The following is a 22,999-nucleotide window of genomic DNA, read 5'->3' as shown; positions in this document are numbered from 1 at the left end:
AAGTTTTTGTAAAGTATTTTCAAATGCAGTGATACAGTTTTTGTAAAGAACGGTGACCAGTTCGAGACTAAATAAAGCCACTAATGAGGTTTATAAATCAAAAAATAGCAACTCATGATTTCTGACGAAATCTCATGATTTTTAAGAGTTTGTCTCATGTTTTTTTAGACGGTGGGATTGGCATTACTGATTAATAGCATGTAAACAGATTTTTTTTTTAAAAATTGGAACGTTAAAAGTCGATTCCCTGCAGCTCACCACTTCAACTTTGCCTGCCCTTCTCACTCCACCTGTTTAGACCCCAACACTGCTCCAACCAAATGCAACACAAACTTCAGAATATTTCAGACTTCGCTTGCTCTCTCACTCTCCCCTCCCTGTTTATCCTGCCAAATTCTACTGTTCACATTCGACCACATTACTCACTTTCTTGATCTGATTTACTCTTTTGTCTTTCTTTCTATCACAACATAAGAGCGACGACTTATATATTTCATTCGGCATTTTTCACCCCTTTACCTGTTCTCCACTCCCGTGTCTTGGCCAGCCTCAAAGCGGCTCCGCTGCCTTCATTAACAAAAAAAGCCAGCAGTTGAAGTTCCATGACCAGGTGTTATTAAATCATATTTCAGCAGTAGCACAATAACTGACATAATTTTTTTAAATTATTGAACAGGTCGTACTCAGGCAACCCTAAACTATGAGCTTTGTCTCTGCACTGTAACTGCTAACAAGAAATCTTGAAAACAAAGCACCTGCTGCCAATACTCTGTAACCTCTAACACAAAATAAAATCTTATGACAGCTGAGCAAACTCTGAATTAGGAGAGAGATCAAGTTACAGAAAACCAACAGCCAAGTAAATTCAATACTAATATACAGACATTAAACCTATGTGGAATTGGAGTGTGTGGAGAATGGACTGAAGGTAACTGCTAACAGAGGAAAGATTGGTGCCAGAAAACAGTGGAGGGAAAAATCAGATTATACGCCAAACAGCATTACCAGGATTCAAAAGGATCAAACGCTGGAGGAGAACGAGAAAACATAAAACGAGAAGGCCTGCATGCACCTAGTTTGTGATATACATCCAACGAGTCTGATTGTGTCAAGACAGTGGTGCAACCATTGTGGTAAAATCAAATCACCGTCAGTGGATACAAGAAGCAGCCTTAACCCTTCCTACACCTGCCCTCAATCTTAATCCACCCGAGATGGGCAGTGTGATTTGACAGCCTAGTTTAGAGTTAATGAAATGACAAACCTGGCTTCAACCTTTGACAAACAATAGAAGCATGGAGGATGCAAAATTCTAGTCAGCATGCCAACGGGTCACAAGTTCTCCACATTAGAAGACACTATAAAGTCCATATGCTCAGTATTTGAAGAATTCTTAAGCATGCACACACAGCTTTCCCCTAAAGGGTTTCTATATTGCTTAACAAAAACAGTCACTAAAATGTCATTTATTCTTGAAAACTGTTTAAATTAACATGCACAAGCCAGCAGTTTTAAAATCCAAGCCTCATTGTAATTGTCTTTTCTTCCAAAAGGTCAGTACTTTAGAGAGTTCAGTACAGAAAGTACAATGTGAATAAGTGTATGAATATTAAACCACTAAGTTACAAGTTACCAACAAACATTACAATATTGCATATGGGGTGGCCACTCCTAGAAAATTAACTGCAAACCACACGGTGCGGATGTGCTCACTCACACTAAAGAGATCTGGGACAGTAATATCATCCAAGTCCGAGACCACGCTTCCCCTGCGATTTGAACGGCTAAAATAGTCAGCTATCGATCCACTCTGATCAGAAAAATCAGAGGACTGCAGAGGAAAAGGAAAAGTTAAAATTGATAAAAACAAATAGAGGACACAGAACATTAAAAGAAAAGTCAGGAAGGTGGCCATATTTTACAGACTCGAGGCAATGTAAGGTTTTGCGAGCGATGTTTGGAGATATACCAGAGTAACGTGAAGTCTATTTACCCTGAAAGACAGCAACTCATGGTAAGGCTTTAAACCAGAGGCAGCATTGTTCCTGTACTACAAGAGTGTATTCTGATACTTACACTAATTGCCATATGACAACAGGTAATACATTTTTGTTAAAAAAGCACAAGTGCACAGCTATTTTCCTACCAATATATCTCTCCCTATTTAGCTGACCTTTGCTTTTGCTATGTTGACACCAGGCATATTGATCGTATTGGTACCAGCACACTTAATAATAAAAAAGAACCTGCATTTATATAATGCCTGTAAAGTAGAAATACATCCCAAGATGCTTTTTGTTGGCAGCCTCCAGCTTAAACTTTAAAAAGACAGCTGGCTTGGTTGCTCTGTGTCTGAGAGAACTAACCCCAGTGGTGCATGTGCGCTCAGGCGCTGAGGGGCCTGAAAAGGCGTTAGGTCTCCGATTTGCCTAATCTCTGTTTCAGGTGGGCAACTTGGACGACTGCAGGGCACTCTAACCAATACGGTGTGCGGCAGATAACCAGCATGGTGTGAGGGCATATTGTTCCCCTCCGTGCCCGTTTTTTGCCTGAAAAACAGCAGCTGCGCGATCCAATTTCTAAGCCGTTGTCTTTCAGATGAGATGTTAAACCGAGACTCCATCTGCCCTCTCAAGTGGATATAAAAGATGCCATGACACTATACGGAGAAGAGCAGCGGAGTTTTCCTCGTATCCTGGCCAACAATTATCCCTCAACCAATACCATTAAAACAGATTATCTGATCCTTACCTCATAGCTGTTTGTGGGACCGTGTGGTGTTCAAATTATTTCCTACATGACAACCGAGACTATATTTCAAAATACTTCATTGACTGTGAAGCGCTTCAAGGTCATGAAAGGTGCTATATAAATGCAAGCTCTTTCTATAGCGTTCAAGATGCCTTTTGTAGACACAACCTAATGGCAAAAGTTATAGTTGTAAGGTTGGGTGCTTTCACAGATTCAGTGAATAGATTTTGCACTCTCACCATTACACTGAACTGTTAACCCACCAACAGCAACTTCTTCCAACTGATTTTTAGCAAAGGGGCAGGAATGCTGTACGATCATTGGATTTTTCTCCTGATTGCTACCATAACTCTTTCTTCAGCCTGGATGGTTGAACAACAAAGGACAAACTAATCTAAAGCAGCCACCAATGTTGCTACATGACCCATCCAACAGAGTGCATTTCTGTGCATTTAATCCGGTTCTCCTCACCAATCGTCCGTGACCCACATCTCACCAGTTCCAGTGCCAGGTAATTCGAACAGTAATTCTACCGAGAAGCCTGCTCAATGAGTGAACTAATCCACAAGTGCATAACAGCATTTTAAATTGAATTGGAAAGCATAACTGAAATGCCAGAACAGATTTGAAGCCAAATTGCAAATATTAACGTGCAATATCAAAAAAAAATGCTTTTTAAAATTTCATTTGGTCACAACCCATTCTCCAGATATGTTTACAGAGTACTGAAATAGTCATTAAAACAGATGTAAGCCATCCAAAAAAATGTTTATCCTGAAGAAACATAGGCTTTTTAACGAGTCATGAACTGTATTGGCAGCATCCAGTGACACTAATTTACAACCAGAATTTGCAGTTGTCCATTAGTCGTTAAATCAGCATTTTTAGTTTTTATGCAAGACTTATATCTGCAGTTTTCCAGCCCCAATTTACTCCCATGTTTGTTAGCATGGGCCTCGTATTGACCAGCAATTTACACATTCTTTTTATTTCTTTCTGTGGCCTCACTAAGATAATCTTTTGTCATCTAAAAATGTTTTGCTTTTCTGTTAAGTCACAGGTCATTCAACCCATTAACTTGCTCCCTGCGATTGAATTATCCATTGCTTATTTCCTCTACTCTTCTTCACCAACCCTACTAAATGCTTTTATATTTGTCAGTTTACAGTTCCAACTAAAGGCGTTACACAAACCTTTACCTGTCCATTCTCTTTACAGATGCTGGTTGACCTACTGTGCATTTACCAACATTTCCTGCTTGTTTCAGATTTCTAGCATTTGCCATTTCTTCCTTTCATTTACACTATTATATGTATTGCTATTGATGGGATGAAAAGAAATGTAATCTTAAAAGGAACTACAAGGGCTTCATCCTCCACGGCAGTAATCTTTACCATCCATGTTGTTTAGAAAAAAGTCAAACATCTCTAATTATTAGCAAAGGCTCAAATCACAGAACACACTAACATGCAGAAAGAGCTCACCACGCTGTCACGACGCCCCCGGCTGAAACTATCTTGGGACACGATGCTCACTGTTTCATCGTCTGAGTTCTATGAACAGTTAAAGTAAATAAATTATGAAGCAATTCTTGATGACAGGTACCTCATCCCACTACAGGAAACTCTCATTTAAACGGCACCTAAATATCCAGAATTCTCTATTAACCGGCAAAATTTTCACTCCGAAAACAACACCTCAATAACCGGCAATGTTGCCGAGTCCGAGTCTCCCGCGGTGGCAGAGTTAGTCAGTGGGGGTAGTTCTCCAAACTGCCACTACTCGGCTTCTTGGCGCTGTCGGGAGTCGGAACACCTCAATAACAGGAGTCCGATTCTCCCGCGCTGCCGGTAGTCTCTTCTGATCTGCCATTTTACAGGGGTACTGTGTGTCTCCCACGCTGCTGGTAGTCATTGCATTGCATTACCCTCAACTGGCAGTACTGTACTTAATCAAGCATCTTCCACCATCCATTTAACACAACATTCTGTAGCTGAGTACCCAATTACTGTATACTGCACTTTCCTTGATTTTTTTATTTTTCTTTGTTAAAAATAGCCTCGGTAGATAACCCTCTCCGTCATCCGGAATTTTTGATCAACCAGCAACACGCCGGTCCCGGATACCAGAGTTTCCTGTACATGGTGCCATGCTTCTGCAAAGCACGTCACATCTCAACAGGCCTCGACTGCAAAAATTGCAGTTATTTCACTGAGACACGAAGTGCACAATGTTGCAAGTCCTTCATTTAAAAAAAAAACTCCAAGGTTCCAAAAGGCCAGGATGGCTCGCTGAGTGTTCCCAGCGTTTGCTGTTGTTATTTCAGATTTCCAGCATCCGCAGTATTTTGCTATTATATACATGAAGTTCCGTTTGACTTGTGCAGCAATTTTACCTTGTTAAATGAGGTGCACAAGTTTAAGCAAAAATATGACAAATATACTCCTATTACACAAGTCTTCAAGTAGAAATGGTTCTGTAATGTGCTGGTGTTCCTGATGTTCTGAAATTATAATGCAGGGCAGGTTCTTTACCGGTGGACTAAACACTTAGACCATCCACAAGCTGAAGCATAATGCAGAGAAAGTGGCCCTCGAGTCCTCCCACCATGACAGATAAAAATGTATCAGAGGAGTCAGGGCAACGCTCTGGAGACTATTACCAAATGTGGATGAATTCTATCTGCAGAGGAAAGTACAGGGATCAGGATCTGGGGAGGTGTTATAGAAAGCTCTTGCTCTGGAGTGGAAATGCGTAGGTCAATCACATTTCTAATACTTGATTCCAGACACAGTGCACACTTGCAATCAGCAATGTTACGATTGGAGAGGATCAGGGGACACGAGTTGCATTTCGCAAAAGATAGAAAGCAATGGGAAACCTTAACAGAGATAAGCTAAATCTTTGGCCAATCCAAGGCTGCAGCCAATCTAATGCAGGTCCCAGATTTTAAGAGGGCTAGCTTTACAAAAATGGCTGAACATAAGAAATAGGAGCAGGAGTAGGCCATTCGGCCCCTCGAGCCTGCCCCGCCATTCAATAAGATCATGGCTGATCTGATCTTGGCCTCAATGCCACTTTCCCACCCGCTCCCCATAACCCTCGACTCGCTTGTAGCTCAAATATCTGCCTATCTCCGCCTTGAATATATTCAATGACTCCGCCTCCACAGCTCGCTGGGGTAGAGAATTCCAAAGATTCACGACCCTCAGAGAAGAAATTCCTCCTCCTCCTCTTCATTTTAAATGGGCGACCCCTTATCCTGAAACTGTGCCCCCTAGTTCGAGATTCCCCCACGAGGGGAAACATCCTCCCTGCATCTATCCTGCCAAGCTCCCTCAGAATCTTATATGTTTCAACACAAGAAATTTTATATGTTGAGCCTATACTCATTCTTCTAAACTCCAATGAGTATAGGCCCAACCTTTCTTCGTAAGACAACCCCTTCATCTCAGGAATTAACCTTGTGAACCTTCTCTGAACTGCCTCCAATGCAAGTATATCCCTCCTTAAATAAGGAGACTAAAACTGAAGATCTGACCCCACATGTGGACTCTTCCAGAGGATCAGCTCTCACCGCCAGCCTCTGCATCTGTCTCCAGAATGTCCGTTCACTTGTGAACAAGGGCCTTGCCATCCATAAGCTTATTGTGGAAGATTGCATCAACATCATGGCCTTGACGGAAACTTGGCTGACGGGTGATGACACATTTTCCCCTGGCTATACTTTCCATCACTTGCCCCGTTCAGAGCGCTGTGGTGGTAGTGTGGCCCTTATCACCAAATCACACCTTGTCCCTCCTACTCCTCTGGCACTTTCTCCTCCTTTGAGCATTTCACATTGTTCCACTCTTCTTGAATCTCCTTTGAAATCCTCATTCTCGACCACCCACCCAAGTTCCTCACCATGATATCTTCAATAATTTCCTTCTTCAGCCTCTGCACCGAGCGATTTCTCATCCTCTGTAATTTCAACCTCCATCTCAACTCATCATGCCCTCTCTCCTGTGAGTTCACTGCCTGCCTATCCTCCCTTAATCTCTCCCTCCATATAAACTCACCTACCCATATTCACGGCCACCCAATCGACCTGTGGCCTCTCTACTCCCATCGTCTCAAACATAAATAAGGCCATCTCTGATCACTTCCTTGTATCCCTCGCCACTCACTCAGTCATCTTACCCCTTCCAAACCCACTTCCTTCCGTGTCCGTCCCTGGAAAACCTCTCCCCAAGTCAGTTACAACAGCACTTTCAAATTCCCAACTGTCTACCCTTTGGACCGCCGTTCACCACGACATTTCTGCAGCTACCGATCTGCTCCATCGATCACGCCCTCACCTCCAACCTTTGATGCCCTTATCCCCAACTAAAACTGTTACTCGCCTCCCAAATCCGTGCCCACTTTTTCCGCAACTACATGTTTGAACCCCTCCAATTGGGTTTCTGCCACAGCACTGAAATGGCCCTCATCAAAGTCACAAATGACATCCTATGTGACTGGTAAACTCATCCTTCTCGCCCGGTCTGCAGCCTTTGACACCGTTAACCACATCATCCTCCTCAAATGCTTCCATCGTCCAGCTGGGTGGGACTGCCCCTTGCCTGGTTCCATTCTTACCTATCCAGTCGTAACTAGAGAACCACCTCCAATGGCTTCTCTTCCCGCTCCCACACCATTGCTTCTGGAGTCCCACAAGGCTCCGTCCTTGGCCCCCTACTATTTCTCGTCTACATGCTACCCCTCGGCAAAATCATCTGAAAACATGTCAAGTTCCACATGTACACCGACGACACCCAGCTGTACCTCACCATCACCTCTCTCGACCCCTCCACTCTGATTTATCACACTGCTTGTCCGACATCCACCCCTGGATGAGTGGAAATTTCTTCCAACTAAATATTGGGAAGATTAAAGTCATTGCCTTCGGTCCCCGCCAAAAACTTTATCCCCTAGCTACCGAGTCCATCCCGCTCGCTGGTCACCATGAGACTGAACCTGCCCATTCGCAACCATGGCAGCCTATTTGACCCCGAGATGAGCTTCCAACCACACACCCGCTCCATCACCAAGCCAGTCTACTTCGACCTATGTAACATCACCAGTCTCCACCCCACCTCAACTCATCTGCTGCTAACTCCATGCCTTTGTTACCTCTAGACTATTCCAATGTTCTCCTGATCAGCCTCCCTCCTTGCACCCTCTGTAAACTTGAGTTCATCCAAAACTCTGCTGCCCGTATCCTAACTCACACCAAGACCCGTTCACCCATCACACCTGTGCTTGCTGACCTACATTGGCTCCTGGTCGGGCAATGCCTTGATTTGAAAATTCTCATCCTGGTTTTCAAATCCCTCCATGGCTTCGTCCTTCCCTATTTCTTTAGCATCCTCTACACCTACAACCCTCAGAAATTTCTGTGTTCCTCCAATTCTGGCCTCCTGCGCACTCCCGATTTTCTAAGCTCCACCATTGGTGGTCCTGCCTTCAACTGCCTGGGCCCTAGGCTCTCTAATTCCCTCCCTAACCAGCTCTGCCTCACTACCTTTTTCCTCCTTTAAAACCTACCTCTTCGGCCAAGCTTTTGGTCACCTGTCCTAATATCTCATGTGCCTTGGTGTCAAATTTTGTTTGATAACGCTCCTGTGAGGCGCCTTGGGACGTTTTACTATGTTAAAGGCGCTATATCAATGCAAGTTGTTGTGTTTTCTTCGTAATTTTTAAATCTCATTGGTTAAGGAGATACCCTGTTGGTTGCCCTGTTCACTCAAGTCCCAGATGCCCAGTTTCTCTCGCTGCTCGCCATTACCAGCTCGCTCTTTCAGCAACTTTGTGTGCAAGGATGTTTCGAGCTGAAGAGAGCAGAGGTAAGTCTAACTAACTGCAGATGTCATTGGAAGCCCTGCGAGAGCAAAATCTGGCCCATTTTCTTATTTCTGCAGCGAAGCAAAGTGCATTAGCCACGATAGGCCCAGCCAATGTTTTAAAAATCACTTTACTGGGATGAAGCCAAGCGCCTGCATGGAACATGTAACCTGAGGTATCAGCATGGCCACATGGAACCCTGGAAGTCTGTCCCTTTTTATACTTATATTTCTTATTTGCTGGCTTTTGTACTATTACCTTATTGGTGGATAAATTCTAAATCGGAACACCAAGATCTGTTGGTATTAGCACCTCGAGAGACATGCAACTTATTTGGAACATGGATTTTAAAACTACAAATGTGGCCGAGATTCCATTAATGTGATCAATGATGATAGAATCTTGGATACCCCTGCTTTACACAACAGAAGGGAGCGAGAGAGAGAAACATCACTGTGCTTTCGATTCATGCGGCACTGGCACCAGCACTGGGGAAAGAGGAAGCTGTTCCGTTGGGATGGGCTCCTCTTAAGCCGGGCTGGGACCAGTGTCCTGGTGAATCGAATAACTAGGATGGTAGATCGGGATTTAAATGAATGATGTGGGGTGTGGGAGGATTCAGGAAAGAGTAAATGCAAAAGCAGTAAGAGAAATGCGAAGGCTGCAGAGCAGAGTAGTGATCTGGGTAAAGATAAGCAGAGTTGGTCAGGAAGGGACAGAGAGTTTAACAAATGTAATAGGGCATTCATGACTACAGTGACAGCAGGGAAAAATACAAAAATAGTTAAAGCTAAAGGCAGTACATCTGAATGCGTGAAGCATTCACAACAAAATAGATGAATTAATAGCACAGATAGAAATTAATGGGTTTGATCGAATAGCCATTAAGGAGAAATGGTTGCAGAATGACCAAGGTTGGGAACTAAATTTTCCAGCATACTTGACTTTTAAAGAGACAGGCAAAATGGAAAAGGAGAGCAGGGGTGGGGGGGAGGGATTGCCCTGATAAAAAGGATGGGCTAAAGACAGTCAGAGAGAAAGGATCTTAGCTCAGAAAATCAAGATGTAGAATCACTTTGGGTGGAACTAAGAATCGGGGCAGAAAACATTGGTGGGAGTAATGTATAGGCCCCCTAACAAGAGTTGTAGCGTCAAGCACAGTATAAATCAGGAAATTAAAGGTGCATGTAACAAGGGTAATACAGTAATCACGGGGGACTTTAATCTACATATATACTGGGCAAACCAAATTTGCAGTAATAACACTGACGGACGAGATCATGCAATGTATTCAAGATACTTTTCTAGATCAGTATGTCAAGGTACCAACGAGAAAACATGCTATTTTAGATCTAGTATTGTGCAATGAGACAGGGTTAATTAATTAGGGTTGCAGTAAAGGAGCCTCTGGGGAAGAGTGATCATAATGAGACAGAATTTTATATTGAGTTTGAGGGTGATTTAGTTAAGTCTGAAACTAGGGTCTTAAATCTGAACAAAGCAAACTACATAGGTATGAGGGGCACGATAGCAAAATACTGCAGATGCTGGAAATCCGAAATAACAACAGAAAATGCTGGGAAAAACTCAGCAGGCCAGGCAACATCCGTGGAGAGAAAATAGAGTCGACGTTTCGGGTCGAAACCCTTTTTCAAAACTGGAAAGGAAATGAAATAGATCAAAAGGCAGGGCTGGGAGAGAACAAAAGAAGTGAAGAGACATTAAGAGGTATTCAAAATGAGACGAGATGGTGATAGGACTAGTGGAGACAAAAGACGGCTCTAGATTAGGTGTGAAATGTTCTGGCAGAATGAGAGACAGCTGCCATGTGGGAGAGAAAAAAAAGGGGGGGGGGTGGTAAAAAGAGCCAAAACAAAGATGTGGATAAAATATAAGCAAAAATGTAATGGGGGCCGAGGTTATGATCTGAAATTGTTGAACTCGATATTGAGTCCAGAAGGCTGTAAAGTGCCTAATCGGAAGATGAGGTGCTGTTCCTCGAGTTTACGCTGAGCTTCCGTGGAACAATGCAAGTGCCCGAGTACAGTGAGGTCTGAGTGGGAATGGGGCGGTGAATTAAAGTGACAGGCGACCGGAAGCTCGGGGTCCCCCTTACAGACTGAACGGAGGTGTTCCGCACACCTAATCTGAGCCGTCTTTTGTCTCCACTAGTCCTATCACCATCTCGTCTCGTTTTGAATACCTCTTAATGTCTCTTCACTTCTTTTGTTCTCTCCCAGCCCTGCCTTTCGATCGATTTCATTTCCTTTCCAGTTTTGAAAAAGGGTTAGACCCGAAACGTCGACTCTATTTTCTCTCCACAGATGTTGCCTGGCCTGCTGAGTTTTTCCAGCATTTTCTGTTATTAGGTATGAGGGGCAAGTTGGCTAAGGTAGATGAAAAGGTATGACGGTAGATAAGCAATGGCAAACATTTAAAGAAATAATTCATAATTCGCAATGAATATACATTCCCTTAAGGAATAAAAACCCCATGGAAAAAAAGTGGTCCAACCATGGGTAACAAGAGAAGTTAAAGATAGTATTAAATTAAAGGAAGAGGCTTATAATGTTGCCAAAATGAGTAGCAAGCCTGATGATTGCTGAATTCTAAGATGCTCCCAAAGGATGACAAAGGAATTGATAAAGAGAAAGAAAATAGAATACAAGAGTAAGCTAGCAAGAGACATAAAAATAGATTGTAAAAGCCTTTAGGTGTGTAAAAATGAAGAGATTAGCAAAAGTAAACATGGGTCCCTTACAGGCAGAGACAGGAGAAATTATAATGGGGAATAAGGAAATGATAGAGACATTATACAAATACTTTGTATCTGTCTTCACGGTAGGAGATACAAAAATCATTCTGGAAATCGTGGGGAACCAAGGGTCCAGTGAGAATGAGGAACTGAAAGAAATTAGTATTAAAGAAATAGTACTGGAGAAATTAATGGGACTAAAAGCTGACAAATCCCCTGGACCTGATGGCCTACATCTTTGGGTTTTAAAAAGAAGTGGCTACAGAGATAGTGAATGCATTGGTTTTGATCTTCCAAAATTCCCTAGACTTGAGAACAGTCCCCGTGGATTGGAAGATAGCAAACATAACCCTGTTCAACAAAGGAGGGAGAGAGAATATAGGTAACTATAGACCAGTTAGCCTGACATCAGAAGTAGGAAAAATGCTAGAATCTATTATTAAGGATACGGTAACAGGGCACTTAGAAAATCATATGATGATTGGGCAGAGTCAACATGGATTTATGAAATGGAAATTGTGTTTGACAAATCTGTTAGAGCTTTTTGAGGTTTTAACTAACAGGGTAGATAAGGGGGAACCAGTGGATGTTGTTTATTTGATTTTTCAAAAAGCATGCAATAAGGTGCCACACAAGAGGTTATTACACAAAGTTAGGGTTCATGGGATTGGGGGTAATATGGATTGAGGATTGGTTAACAGACAGAAAACAGAGTAGGAATAAACGGGTCATTTTCAGGTTGGCAGGCTGTAACTAGTGGGGTGCTGCAAGGATCAGTGCTGGGGCCTCATCTATTTACAATCTATATCAATTACTTAAATGAGGGAACCGAGTCTAACATATCCAAGTTTGCTGACGATACAAAGCTAGGTGGGATAGTAAGCTGTAAGGAGGCTGCAAAGGGATACAGAGGTGTTAAGTGAGTGGGCAAGAATGTGGCAGATGGAATATAAATGTGGAGAAATGTGAAGTTATCCACTTTGGTCGGAAAAAAAATAGAAAAGCAGAATATTTTTTAAAGAGAGATTGGGAAATGGTATTCAGAGAGAGCTGGGTGTCCTTGTACACAAATCACAGGAAGTTAACATGTAGGTACAGCAAGCAATGATGAAAACAAATGGTATGTTAGCCATACCAAAAAGAGATATGGCACAAGCGAGGAGGAGAGGGAGGCGCGAGCGACGTGGGGGAGAGTGGAGGAGGAGGGAGAGGAAAGGGAGTTGGAGGGAGGGATATATCACACATTTCCAAATATTGGTAATACGATACATTATCCAAAATGAGGATTTCACCCCTCAAAACATATCACAGAACATGCTGGCTTACAGATCAACAAAATGGATCTTGCAATTCAGTCTAAAGGGCAATGTAGCTGAAATAGACAGCCACTGGCAGAAAGTTAACAAAACTGAAGTTTGATTTAAAAGCATCTAGTTTTCAAAATGCAACCATGTTTCAGCACTGCTATGCAGATTTAGTCAGTGTGTACTTGTTGGGAGTTAGGCTGCAGATGCAGTGCTGCAGCTCGGACTTGCACTGCGATCAGCTGCATTTCTTCTCATTCATTCAGCTCTTAGATGGGACACTGGGCCCAACTCTGCAGTGACTCAGTAAACACTCCAATCTAGATTTAAATGTCCCATAGAATTCATATGTAGCATTATGAACAGGTAACTGGTGATTTGTTATAAATGGGCACTTAGTAAGATGATTTTCTGCGACTGTAAGGTACTCAAACTACCTCTGACATTTAGATTTCTAGCATTGCTTGGTACGTATCCAGTGTTATATTAGAGTTCTGACGAAGGGTCACAGACCTGAAACGTTTACTCTGTTTCTCTCTCCACGGATGCTGCCTGGCCTGCTGAGTGTTTTCAGCATTTTTTTGTTGTTATTTCAGATTTCCAGCATCCGCAGTATTTTGCTATTATACTAGAGTTGTTCACATCAAGTATTTTACATGCAGTTGTTAAGATTGTTATTGTGATGACTATGTCTGAGTCTTCATCTAACAAAGCAGTGTTACACAAAAAGCCAACTCAACTAACTAAGTTGCTTGGTACTGTTAACACATTTCATCCTATCATTCACTTTTTTTTTTAATGTATTTACACCATCAGTGTTTGTGCAGTAAAGATTTCTGTTGAGGAACCTCATGCTTTGCATCACTCGTTTAATCAACAATAATTTCATGCATAAATTGGAAAGCATTCGCCATGCTCAGACACTATTCTTACCACTGGGCTGTTGTGCACTGAGCTTGTTCGGGAAGAATAGCTGTACTCAGATGGCTGCGGAAAAATTCAGGATTTTAAAAGCATAATGATGCTGTCCAGTAATCTAAAAGCTTTTTTTAAAATAAAGGTGTCATACACATAGTGCAGGAAACTTACAGTTCTTGAGCTATATCTCCGATCATGACTGTAAAGTCCCTCATCGCGCAATGACGCCTACAAATAGAAAGTATGGGCCAAATGCTGAGTTGTTAGAGAAACAAACTAAACCACAGCTTTTATTCGGCATTCAGCCAACCAGGTTAACAGCATCACAACCATCAAATTCTGTCTACGCACAAGTAAACAAAGTACAAGCTTTACAAGACCTAAATGTCTCAAACATTCCAGCATATCTGACTTAGAACCTTTGCACATTCTGATAAAATGTCACAACTGTCTAAAGCCAGAGCTCTATAACTACATTTTAAAAACAGGCTAGATTTTGATTTTTTTTTGGTGGGCAAAGAAAGATAAACAAGCATAGCAAATTTTACTGCACCAAAGTCAGCTTCTTATCCTGTTCATTTTGTCTTATGCAACAAATGTGGGGCATGGGTTCAGTAAATGCACTTTCCATAATCCAAGACAAAAAAAACTTAGTTGACTGCAACAGATTAGATTGGGGTTGCTTTGAACCTCCAATTGGTCCATTAGACATCAGCTGGGGCTCAATGGCAGCACTCTTGCCTCGGAGTCAGAAGGTTGTGGGTTCAAGTCCCACTCCAGTAATCTAGGTTGACACTCCAGTGCAGTACTGAGGGAGTGCACTGTCAGAGGCGTCATCTTTTGGATGAGGCATTCAACTGTGGCCCTGGATGTAAAAGATCCCATGACACTAATTCGTAGAAGAGCAGGGGAGTTTTCGCCTGGTAATATTTATCTCTTAACCAACACCTAAAAACAGATTATCTGGTCATTATCACATAACTGTGTGCAAATTGGCCGCTGAGTTTCCTACATTACAACAGCGACTGCACTTCAAAAGTATTTCATTGACTATTCACTTTGGGACTTCGAGGTCACGAAAGGCGCTATATAAATTTATGTCTTTTTATTACTGGTTTACAGAAGCAGTACTGGATTACCAACTGTAATTTTGAAAAAGGGTTAGACCTGAAACGTAGATTCTAATTTCTCTCCACGGATGTTGCCTGGCCTGCTGAGTTTTTCCAGCATTTTCTGTTGTTATTTCGTAATTATCTCATTATTTGACAGGTTCAATAGAAATTAATTCTCCATCATCAAATGGGTCAAAGAGAGAGAGCGAGAAAGGAGAGAAGGGAATGGAGAGCAAACAGAGTGTGGATAAAACAGAGAGAGGAAAGAAAGGAGAGAGGAATGAGAGGGAGGAAAGGGGAAGAGATGAGGAGAAAGGGAACACACGGCACGTTTGGAAACAGTAAATTTTCAAAAGGGATTACCATTCTGTACCCATTTTTACACCCACCCCAATGTACAAAGGGCCTTGTTCTGAACCACAACTCATTACGGCCAGAGAAGGCAACAAAAGGGACAGAACTGAAACAAGGAGGAAATCGGAACACAGGGGAAAAAGCTCCAAGGTGTACCAGGTCAGGAAAAGAAATGAGCACTTTAAAGGGCAGTAGCTTTGAATGTGGAAGTTGAACGAATAATAAAAGAGTAATAAAAAGGAATCGATCTTTGACCCACTTGAACCGTTTCGTTTCATCTGAATCATTTATAATCTATCCATAGTAACTCCTTGGGTCCGAACTTGGGGGTTGTGGGGCTTGTGGTTCGCGGTATAATTCGGAAGACCAACCGGGTGGCATCCGGTCACGGCCGGGTTACACCGTAATCCCGCTGGGGACGCTGCACGTCGGGCATAGGAGAAGACTTATTTGGCCTTGGTCGCTCTCTCTCTGTGTGGGATTACCCGCTAATCGACGGGCTGGGCAGGGACTATTGTCAGAAGCTCCTGCTGTCCAAGGGAAACAACCCAAACCGGGGAGTTTTTAATGCACGGGTCGACTCAAGGGAGAGTCACAGCAACACGGGGCACGCAAAAACACCCTACGATAGTCCTCACTCCTAACTTAATGCACTAAAGTGTTCATCTAGATTATATATCCGAGTCCATGGTGTGGCTTGAATTCACAACCTACTGACGCACATCGGTGCTTTACAGATTGCTTCAAAAGACACTCTGAAAAACGGCCCAAGAAGTGGCCTGAACACAGGCAAAATGGGTTCCAACTTTCCCTGTTGGCTGCTGTCCAAAGTAGGGTCATTAATAACATACATTCTACAACCCAATCCTAGGCTCTGTTAGATGATGAATTTGTGAACACTTGCCTTGAAAGATGAGTATCTTCAGTTCTGTCTATGCAGAAGGCTGCAGTAACATGAATAACAGTTCTGACAAAGGATTTGTACTCAACATGTGACACTTTCTCTTTTCAGATGCCGACAGACCTACTCTCTATTTCCAGCATTTGAAGTTGTTTTTTGATCAAGACAGTCGGATCTAGAGTTACAGTGTCCCAAGTATTTTTCCTACAATATTGACTGTGCTTATTTTAAATTTGATTTGAGCTGTCTGGAATTCAGATATAATTATTTCTGCTTTCCCAGCCACCTCATGGCTTTTACTTTGAATTGGTCATTACCCTTGGCTCAATGGTAGCATCCTTGCTTCAGAGGAAAAAGGTGGTGGGTTCAAGTTCCACGCCAGAGTTCAGCACAAAACCTCGGCTGACACTCCAGTGCAGCACTGAGGGAGCGCTGCACTGTTGGAGGTGCCATCTTTCAGGTGAGATGTTATACCAAGGCCCTATCTGCCCTCTCAGTTGGACGTGAAAGATCCCACAGCACTATTCCATAAAGAGCAGGGGAGTTCTCCTGGTGTCCTAGCCAAAGATAAGGGGTGAGCCATTTAGGACAGAGATGAGGAGGAATTTCTTCACCCAGAGAGTGGTGAACCTGTGGAATTCTCTACCACAGAAGGCAGTTGAGGCCAGTTCATTAAATATATTCAAGAAGGAGTTGGATATATTTCTTAAGGCTAAAGGGATCAAGGGATATGGGGAGAAAGCAGGGACAGGGCACTGAGTTTGGATAATCAGCCATGATCTCATTAAAGGCGGAGCAGTTTCGAGGGGCCGAATGGCCTACTCCTGCTCCTATCTTCGATGTTTCTATGTTACATCTATCCCTCAACCAACACCTAAAACAGATGATACGAACATTTATTTCATTGCTGTTTGTGGGAGCATGCTGTGTGCAAATTGGCTGCCACGTTTCCTACATTACAACAGTACTTCATTAGCAAAGTGCTTCCAAAGCACTTTGGGACGTCCTGTGGTCGTGGAAGGTGCTATAGAAATCGAACACTTTTTCTTTCTTTGATTTACTGCTTTGTTGCTATTCATGGAAATGCGGTCCAGGAAGGTGATTTACTGTTAAGTGTTCATTTGTATATGGAATTTTAACAAATGAGGAAGATTATATTGTCATATAGTACACCAATACTAAAGAATAGTACAATGGGGCAGTTTAATCGTGCAGCCTCTAAGATAAACCAAGAACTGGAATTTGAATTACTGGAGACTTGGGTACCAAGAACATTTGTCCTTCCACACCCCCCACCCTCTCCATTAAAACACAAAATCTGCCTCGTTCCCTTCTGACAGTATTTCTAAAAGCTAGAATATTTTGATCCAGCAGGTTTTCTGTGTCCTGGGGCATGGAGCCCTTGGTGGGGTCCCATATTTGGCTGGGGCCACTGGACACGGCCCCGAGGCCTGTGCGTTAATCTGCCTCTGTATAAACCTATTAAAGCTCAGTTAAGTATATTTGCTCTTGGGCATTTCTACAATACTTAACAATTGGGGGGAAATCAGTCTTTAAATTGTCCTCACTGAATATACGAATGGCCAGAGAGGTGAGTCCATGAAGGAGCTTCTACCAGACTCTTAGGCAATTTTTAAATCACCACATACAATACAGCAATGCAGGGGTGTAGCTTTTAGTATTTTACAGGTGAAGGGCAGCAACATTAATTCTGACGAGTCCAATGTGAAGTTGAGTCTTCTTTGCAAAGGCCATATAAAATATTGCAGGCTAAACTTGAATTACATCAGGAAAGCAAATCACTGAAATTCTGAACTGCTCCTCCAGTTCCGCTACTTATTAGTACAAATCTATGCATTATTATAAGTTTAATGTCATCCAAAAGCTTTTTCGCTAATAACTATTTCTCAGCTTTCTCTTTGAACATTTCTTTGGTCTAAAATGCATAATAAAGCATTAATATAGCGCTTCATGTATTTAATGGCAACAAGCAGGACTTTCAAAAGTGCAATTATGTCACTAACTAATGCTGGTTAGCACAGAAAATCTTTTTATACTATTATTGCCATATGCTGACTGACTATTTTACTGATATATTGGAGAAGTTATATGGCCAAACAAATTCTAGATTGCAGAAAAGCTATTACTGCCATGAGAAACTCAGATGCTTCAACGTTCTAGCTATAGTCCATGCAGGTAAGGTATACCAACCAAACTTTGGCTTCGAATTAGGCCAGTGCCTAAATTAGAAGATGCCTAAAGAAGGAAAAATGTATTTATTCACATGAAACACATTTTTATTAATAGTTACACGTGTTGCAGGAATTTGACTGACGACAAGACCTATGACGTATACAACAAATCATACTAACCCTGGAACTCTTGGTTGTTGCAACTGGAGCACTATAGAGAGAGGAAGGCTGTATTGGAAATGAAGGGGTGGGGAAACCAAATGAATTAGTGCATTCCCAATTATGCAATAAATTTAGCATCTTTGATATATTCATCAAAAGGGAAAAGCAATACTGTTCTGCACCAAAATAAAAAGAGGAGTATCAATGGAATGGAGAAATTAATGGGGCATTTCTAACATGGATACAGGAGTTTTAATACCCTGTACACGAGCCAGGGTTCTTTTCTACACATCATATCTGGAGGAAATGGAAGGGATGGTGTTGATGATGGTTCTGGAGCCACTCACTCCAAGTCCTCGTGCTGCTTGAATTACACAACGCTGATTAGAATAAACCCACGGTTATGTTTCAGGATTTTAAATCATTTTTTTCCCTTTGTGTTTTAAAACAAAGTGAATTTACATTGGCTTAAAAAAGGAAAGGCCACAGGTTGCAAGCACTCAAGGATGTGTATTAAGGCCAGGCGGGCCAGTGTGGGGGATGTCACAGCTGAAAGCGTATTTCAAACTGATCCAATGAAGATCCATTGTCTCATCCAAGGCCCATTAGCCAGGATGACTGGGGACATTAAGCAATTAGTCATCGCATCTCAAGTAGCCGAATATTCACATCTTACGAGCGGAGGACAACTTGTTTCATGTGGGCATGGCATAAGGTGCCTGTGGAGGATATACTCCTGGAATGAGAGTTGCTGGTTTGGACGACGGGCCTGCTAGCGATTTTATGCATGGGAATGTGCCAAGGAGACCACCGGTTAGGTTCCTGGCCATAATTAACAGAGTGAAAGGACAAGTGAGCAGAGGGCAGAGAGGTTTTCAATAGAGGATTGAGAGACAGTGCCTTGGCCAGGAATTGGAAGCTAAAAGTGCTTTAGCTTCCACCCCTGGCAGATCAGATTATTAGAAATAGTTACATGTACCCAAACCATTGGGATTTCAAACGGAAGGTCCACTGGACCCCAAACTGTTCTTCAAAGCGGCCAGAAGTGAGCAGAGTTATTTCAAATGCGACACAATATTTAAGCAATATATTTTTTTAAAAGCAAGCATTTTGGGCAGAGCTATGAAAATACGACAAATAATATAATTTTTCATAAATTGGAGCATTAACAGTTGTAATAAATTTATGGAGCAAGTTTGAAGGAACCTTACAGTAAAAAAAATGTCTAGGGGAGTTACAAATATAGCATATAGTCTTGCAGGATATCCTTTGGAAAGAAAGCCAAGGAAATGACTAATTGCTGCTATCTGGGGAATGGTGTGGCCTGATCGGAAACTTCATACTGTATAAAAGTGCAGTTCTGTAATTACGCTTTCCCCAAGTGTTTTTACAATGCTGGTGGTGCAAACTACCAGGGTAATATCCTCGATAGACATCAATATTGATCAGACAATGTCAAAACTTGCTTCTGAAAAACAGATCAACCCTCGCACTGAGATTAAGTGTTGGAACCCTGCGGCAAACTGAATGATACATTCCTTTTGACCTTCTACAAACTACTTGGCCTGATATTTCACCATCATATAGTTTATCAGTTCATGATAGCACAAAAAAAGGAGCTAGGTCTTGCTTAAACAACATTTACAGGTCTTATTTTTTTTTTTTTTTTTTTTTAAAAAGCCCAGAATGTAAATGAGACAATGTATGGAAGGTCGCAATAAGAACCTGAGGGCAGGGTGGGAAGTTTTAGTGAAGAAAGAATTTAGTAACAGCCATCAAAAGAAGAGACACAGAACAGCAATTTGTAGCCAATCATTGTTGGATGATCAACAACAAATAAAAATGCTTTCCCCACAACTTAGACATCCACCAAGTAATGAAATAAAACCTGTACTAGTCAAGTGCTAACCTTGGCATCGCCACGATTAAAAGGTGCCAGTTGCTAGAGAGCGAGAAGTTAAAGCCCACCTCTTCAGAGTCAGAGTCAGGGGACAAATGTAAGAAGTCACACAACACCAGGTTATAGTCCAACAGCTTTATTTGAAATCACAAGCTTTCGGAGCGCTGCTCCTTCTTCAGGTGAAGTGGAGAAATGCATAAAGACACAGCTTATATAGTCAGAGAATCATGTCAGATGTTTACAGGTAATCTTTCCAACTGCCATTTATCACACCTCGGCAGAGAGATAATCACAGCAGTCAAAGGTGTGAATGGTGTCCAAACAGGTCAGTCAGGGAAACATTACATCAAAGAACAATGGAGGTGGGGTCACAAGGGGTCAAATATTGCAGATGCTGGGGTCTGTATGAAAAACAAAAAAACACAAAACACATTTTTTTTTGGCTGGAAATCACAGCAGGTCCGGCCGCATCTGTGTAGAGAGAACAAGCCAATGTCGACTCGAGTCTGGATGACCCTGCATCAGGTGGGGTTACATGTAGCGTGACATGAACCCAAGATCTCGGTTGAGGCCGTCCTCATGAGTGCGGAACTTGGCTATCAGTTTCTGCTCGACGATTTTGCGTTGTCGTGTGTCTCGAAGGCCACCTTGGAGAATGCTTACCCGAAGATCGGAGGCTGAATGTCCTTGACTGCTGAAGTGTTCCCCGACTGGGAGGGAACACTCCTGCCTGGTGATTGTTGCGCGGTGTCCGTTCATCCGTTGTCGCAGTGTCTGCATGGTCTCGCCGATGTACCATGCTCCGGGGCATCCTTTCCTGCAACGTATGAGGTAGACAACGTTGGCCGAGTCACATGAGTATGTACCATGTACCTGGTGGGTGGTGTCCTCACGTGTGATGATGGTATCTGTGTTGATGATCTGGCATGTCTTGCAGAGGTTGCCGTGGCAGGGTTGTGTGGTGTCGTGATCGCTGTTCTCCTGAAAGCTGGGTAATTTGCTGCGAACGATGGTCTGTTTGAGGTTAGGCGGCTGTTTGAAAGCGAGTAGTGGAGGCGTGGGGATGGCCTTAGCGAGGTGTTCGTCGTCATCGATGACATGTTGAAGGCTGCGAAGAACATGGCGTAGTTTCTCCGCTCCGGGGAAGTACTGGACGACGAAGGGTACTCTGTTGGTTGTGTCCCGTGTTTGTCTTCTGAGGAGGTCTATGCGATTTTTCGCTGTGGCCCGTCGGAACTGTCGATCGACGAGTCGAGCGTCATATCCCATTCTTACAAGGGCGTCTTTCAGTGTCTGTAGGTGTCCATCGCGTTCCTCCTCGTCTGAGCAGATCCTGTGTATTCGCAGGGCTTGTCCATAGGGGATGGCTTCTTTAACGTGGTTAGGGTGGAAGCTGGAGAAGTGAAGCATCGTGAGGTTGTCCGTGGGCTTGCAGTAGAGTGAAGTGCTGAGGTGTCCGTCTTTGATGGAGATTCGTGTGTCCAGGAATGAGGCTGATTCTGAGGAGTAGTCCATGGTGAGTCTTCACCTTCGACAACCAGTTCTTTACCCAAACACACGGAACAGCCATGGGGACCAAATTCGCACCCCAATACGCAAACATCTTCATGCACAAGTTCGAGCAAGACTTCTTCGCTGCACAGGATCTCCAACCAACGCTATACACCAGATACATAGACGACATTTTCTTCCTATGGACCCACGGCGAAGAATCACTGAAAAGACTACACGATATCAACAAGTTCCATCCCACCATCAAACTCACCATGGACTACTCCTCAGAATCAGTCTCATTCCTGGACACACGAATCTCCATCAAAGACGGACACCTCAGCACTTCACTCTACCGCAAGCCCACGGACAACCTCAGGATGCTTCACTTCTCCAGCTTCCACCCTAACCACGTTAAAGAAGCCATCCCCTATGGACAAGCCCTGCGAATACACAGGATCTGCTCAGACGAGGAGGAACGCGATGGACACCTACAGACACTGAAAGACGCCCTTGTAAGAATGGGATATGACGCTCGACTCGTCGATCGACAGTTCCGACGGGCCACAGCGAAAAATCACATAGACCTCCTCAGAAGACAAACACGGGACACAACCAACAGAGTACCCTTCGTCGTCCAGTACTTCCCCGGAGCGGAGAAACTACGCCATGTTCTTCGCAGCCTTCAACATGTCATCGATGACGACGAACACCTCGCTAAGGCCATCCCCACGCCTCCACTACTCGCTTTCAAACAGCCGCCTAACCTCAAACAGACCATCGTTCGCAGCAAATTACCCAGCTCTCAGGAGAAGAGCGACCACGACACCACACAACCCTGCCACGGCAACCTCTGCAAGACATGCCAGATCATCAACACAGATACCATCATCACACGTGAGGACACCACCCACCAGGTACATGGTACATACTCATGTGACTCGGCCAACGTTGTCTACCTCATACGTTGCAGGAAAGGATGCTCCGGAGCATGGTCCATCGGCGAGACCATGCAGACACTGCGACAACGGATGAACGGACACCGCGCAACAATCACCAGGCAGGAGTGTTCCCTCCCAGTCGGGGAACACTTCAGCAGTCAAGGACATTCAGCCTCCGATCTTCGGGTAAGCATTCTCCAAGGTGGCCTTCGAGACACACGACAACGCAAAATCGTCGAGCAGAAACTGATAGCCAAGTTCCGCACTCATGAGGACGGCCTCAACCGAGATCTTGGGTTCATGTCACGCTACATGTAACCCCACCTGATGCAGGGTCATCCAGACTCGAGTCG

The 22,999-nt window shown here is 43.3% G+C and overlaps 1 protein-coding gene across 19 annotated transcripts in view; it reads right to left on the bottom strand.

Annotated features, from left to right (window-relative positions):
- The window catches only part of lrrfip2 (leucine rich repeat (in FLII) interacting protein 2), a 197,102-nt gene that overhangs the window by 75,048 nt on the left and 99,055 nt on the right, over positions 1–22,999 (bottom strand). For 10 of the 19 annotated variants that reach the window (XM_085993798.1, XM_085993802.1, XM_085993795.1 and 7 more), the window contains 6 exons: positions 18,333–18,380; positions 18,172–18,216; positions 13,765–13,821; positions 13,609–13,662; positions 4,236–4,304; positions 1,718–1,831 (listed from right to left, as the gene is read on the bottom strand). The exons of 4 other annotated variants lie outside the window; for them this stretch is intronic. In XM_085993798.1, coding sequence (XP_085849924.1) covers positions 1,718–1,831; positions 4,236–4,304; positions 13,609–13,662; positions 13,765–13,821; positions 18,172–18,216; positions 18,333–18,380 — 387 coding nt within the window. The remainder of the gene's footprint in view (positions 1–1,717; positions 1,832–4,235; positions 4,305–13,608; positions 13,663–13,764; positions 13,822–18,171; positions 18,217–18,332; positions 18,381–22,999) is intronic. 5 more of the 19 variants (XM_085993792.1, XM_085993805.1, XM_085993796.1 and 2 more) reach the window with 4 other exon arrangements.

The sequence above is a fragment of the Somniosus microcephalus genome, chromosome 7 (genome assembly GCF_052327205.1).
Source record: "Somniosus microcephalus isolate GS21.2 chromosome 7, FLI_Smic_1.0, whole genome shotgun sequence".
Lineage (NCBI taxonomy): Eukaryota > Metazoa > Chordata > Chondrichthyes > Squaliformes > Somniosidae > Somniosus > Somniosus microcephalus.
Note: the sequence above shows the minus strand (reverse complement) of the source record. Positions and strands in the feature narration are given on the sequence as shown.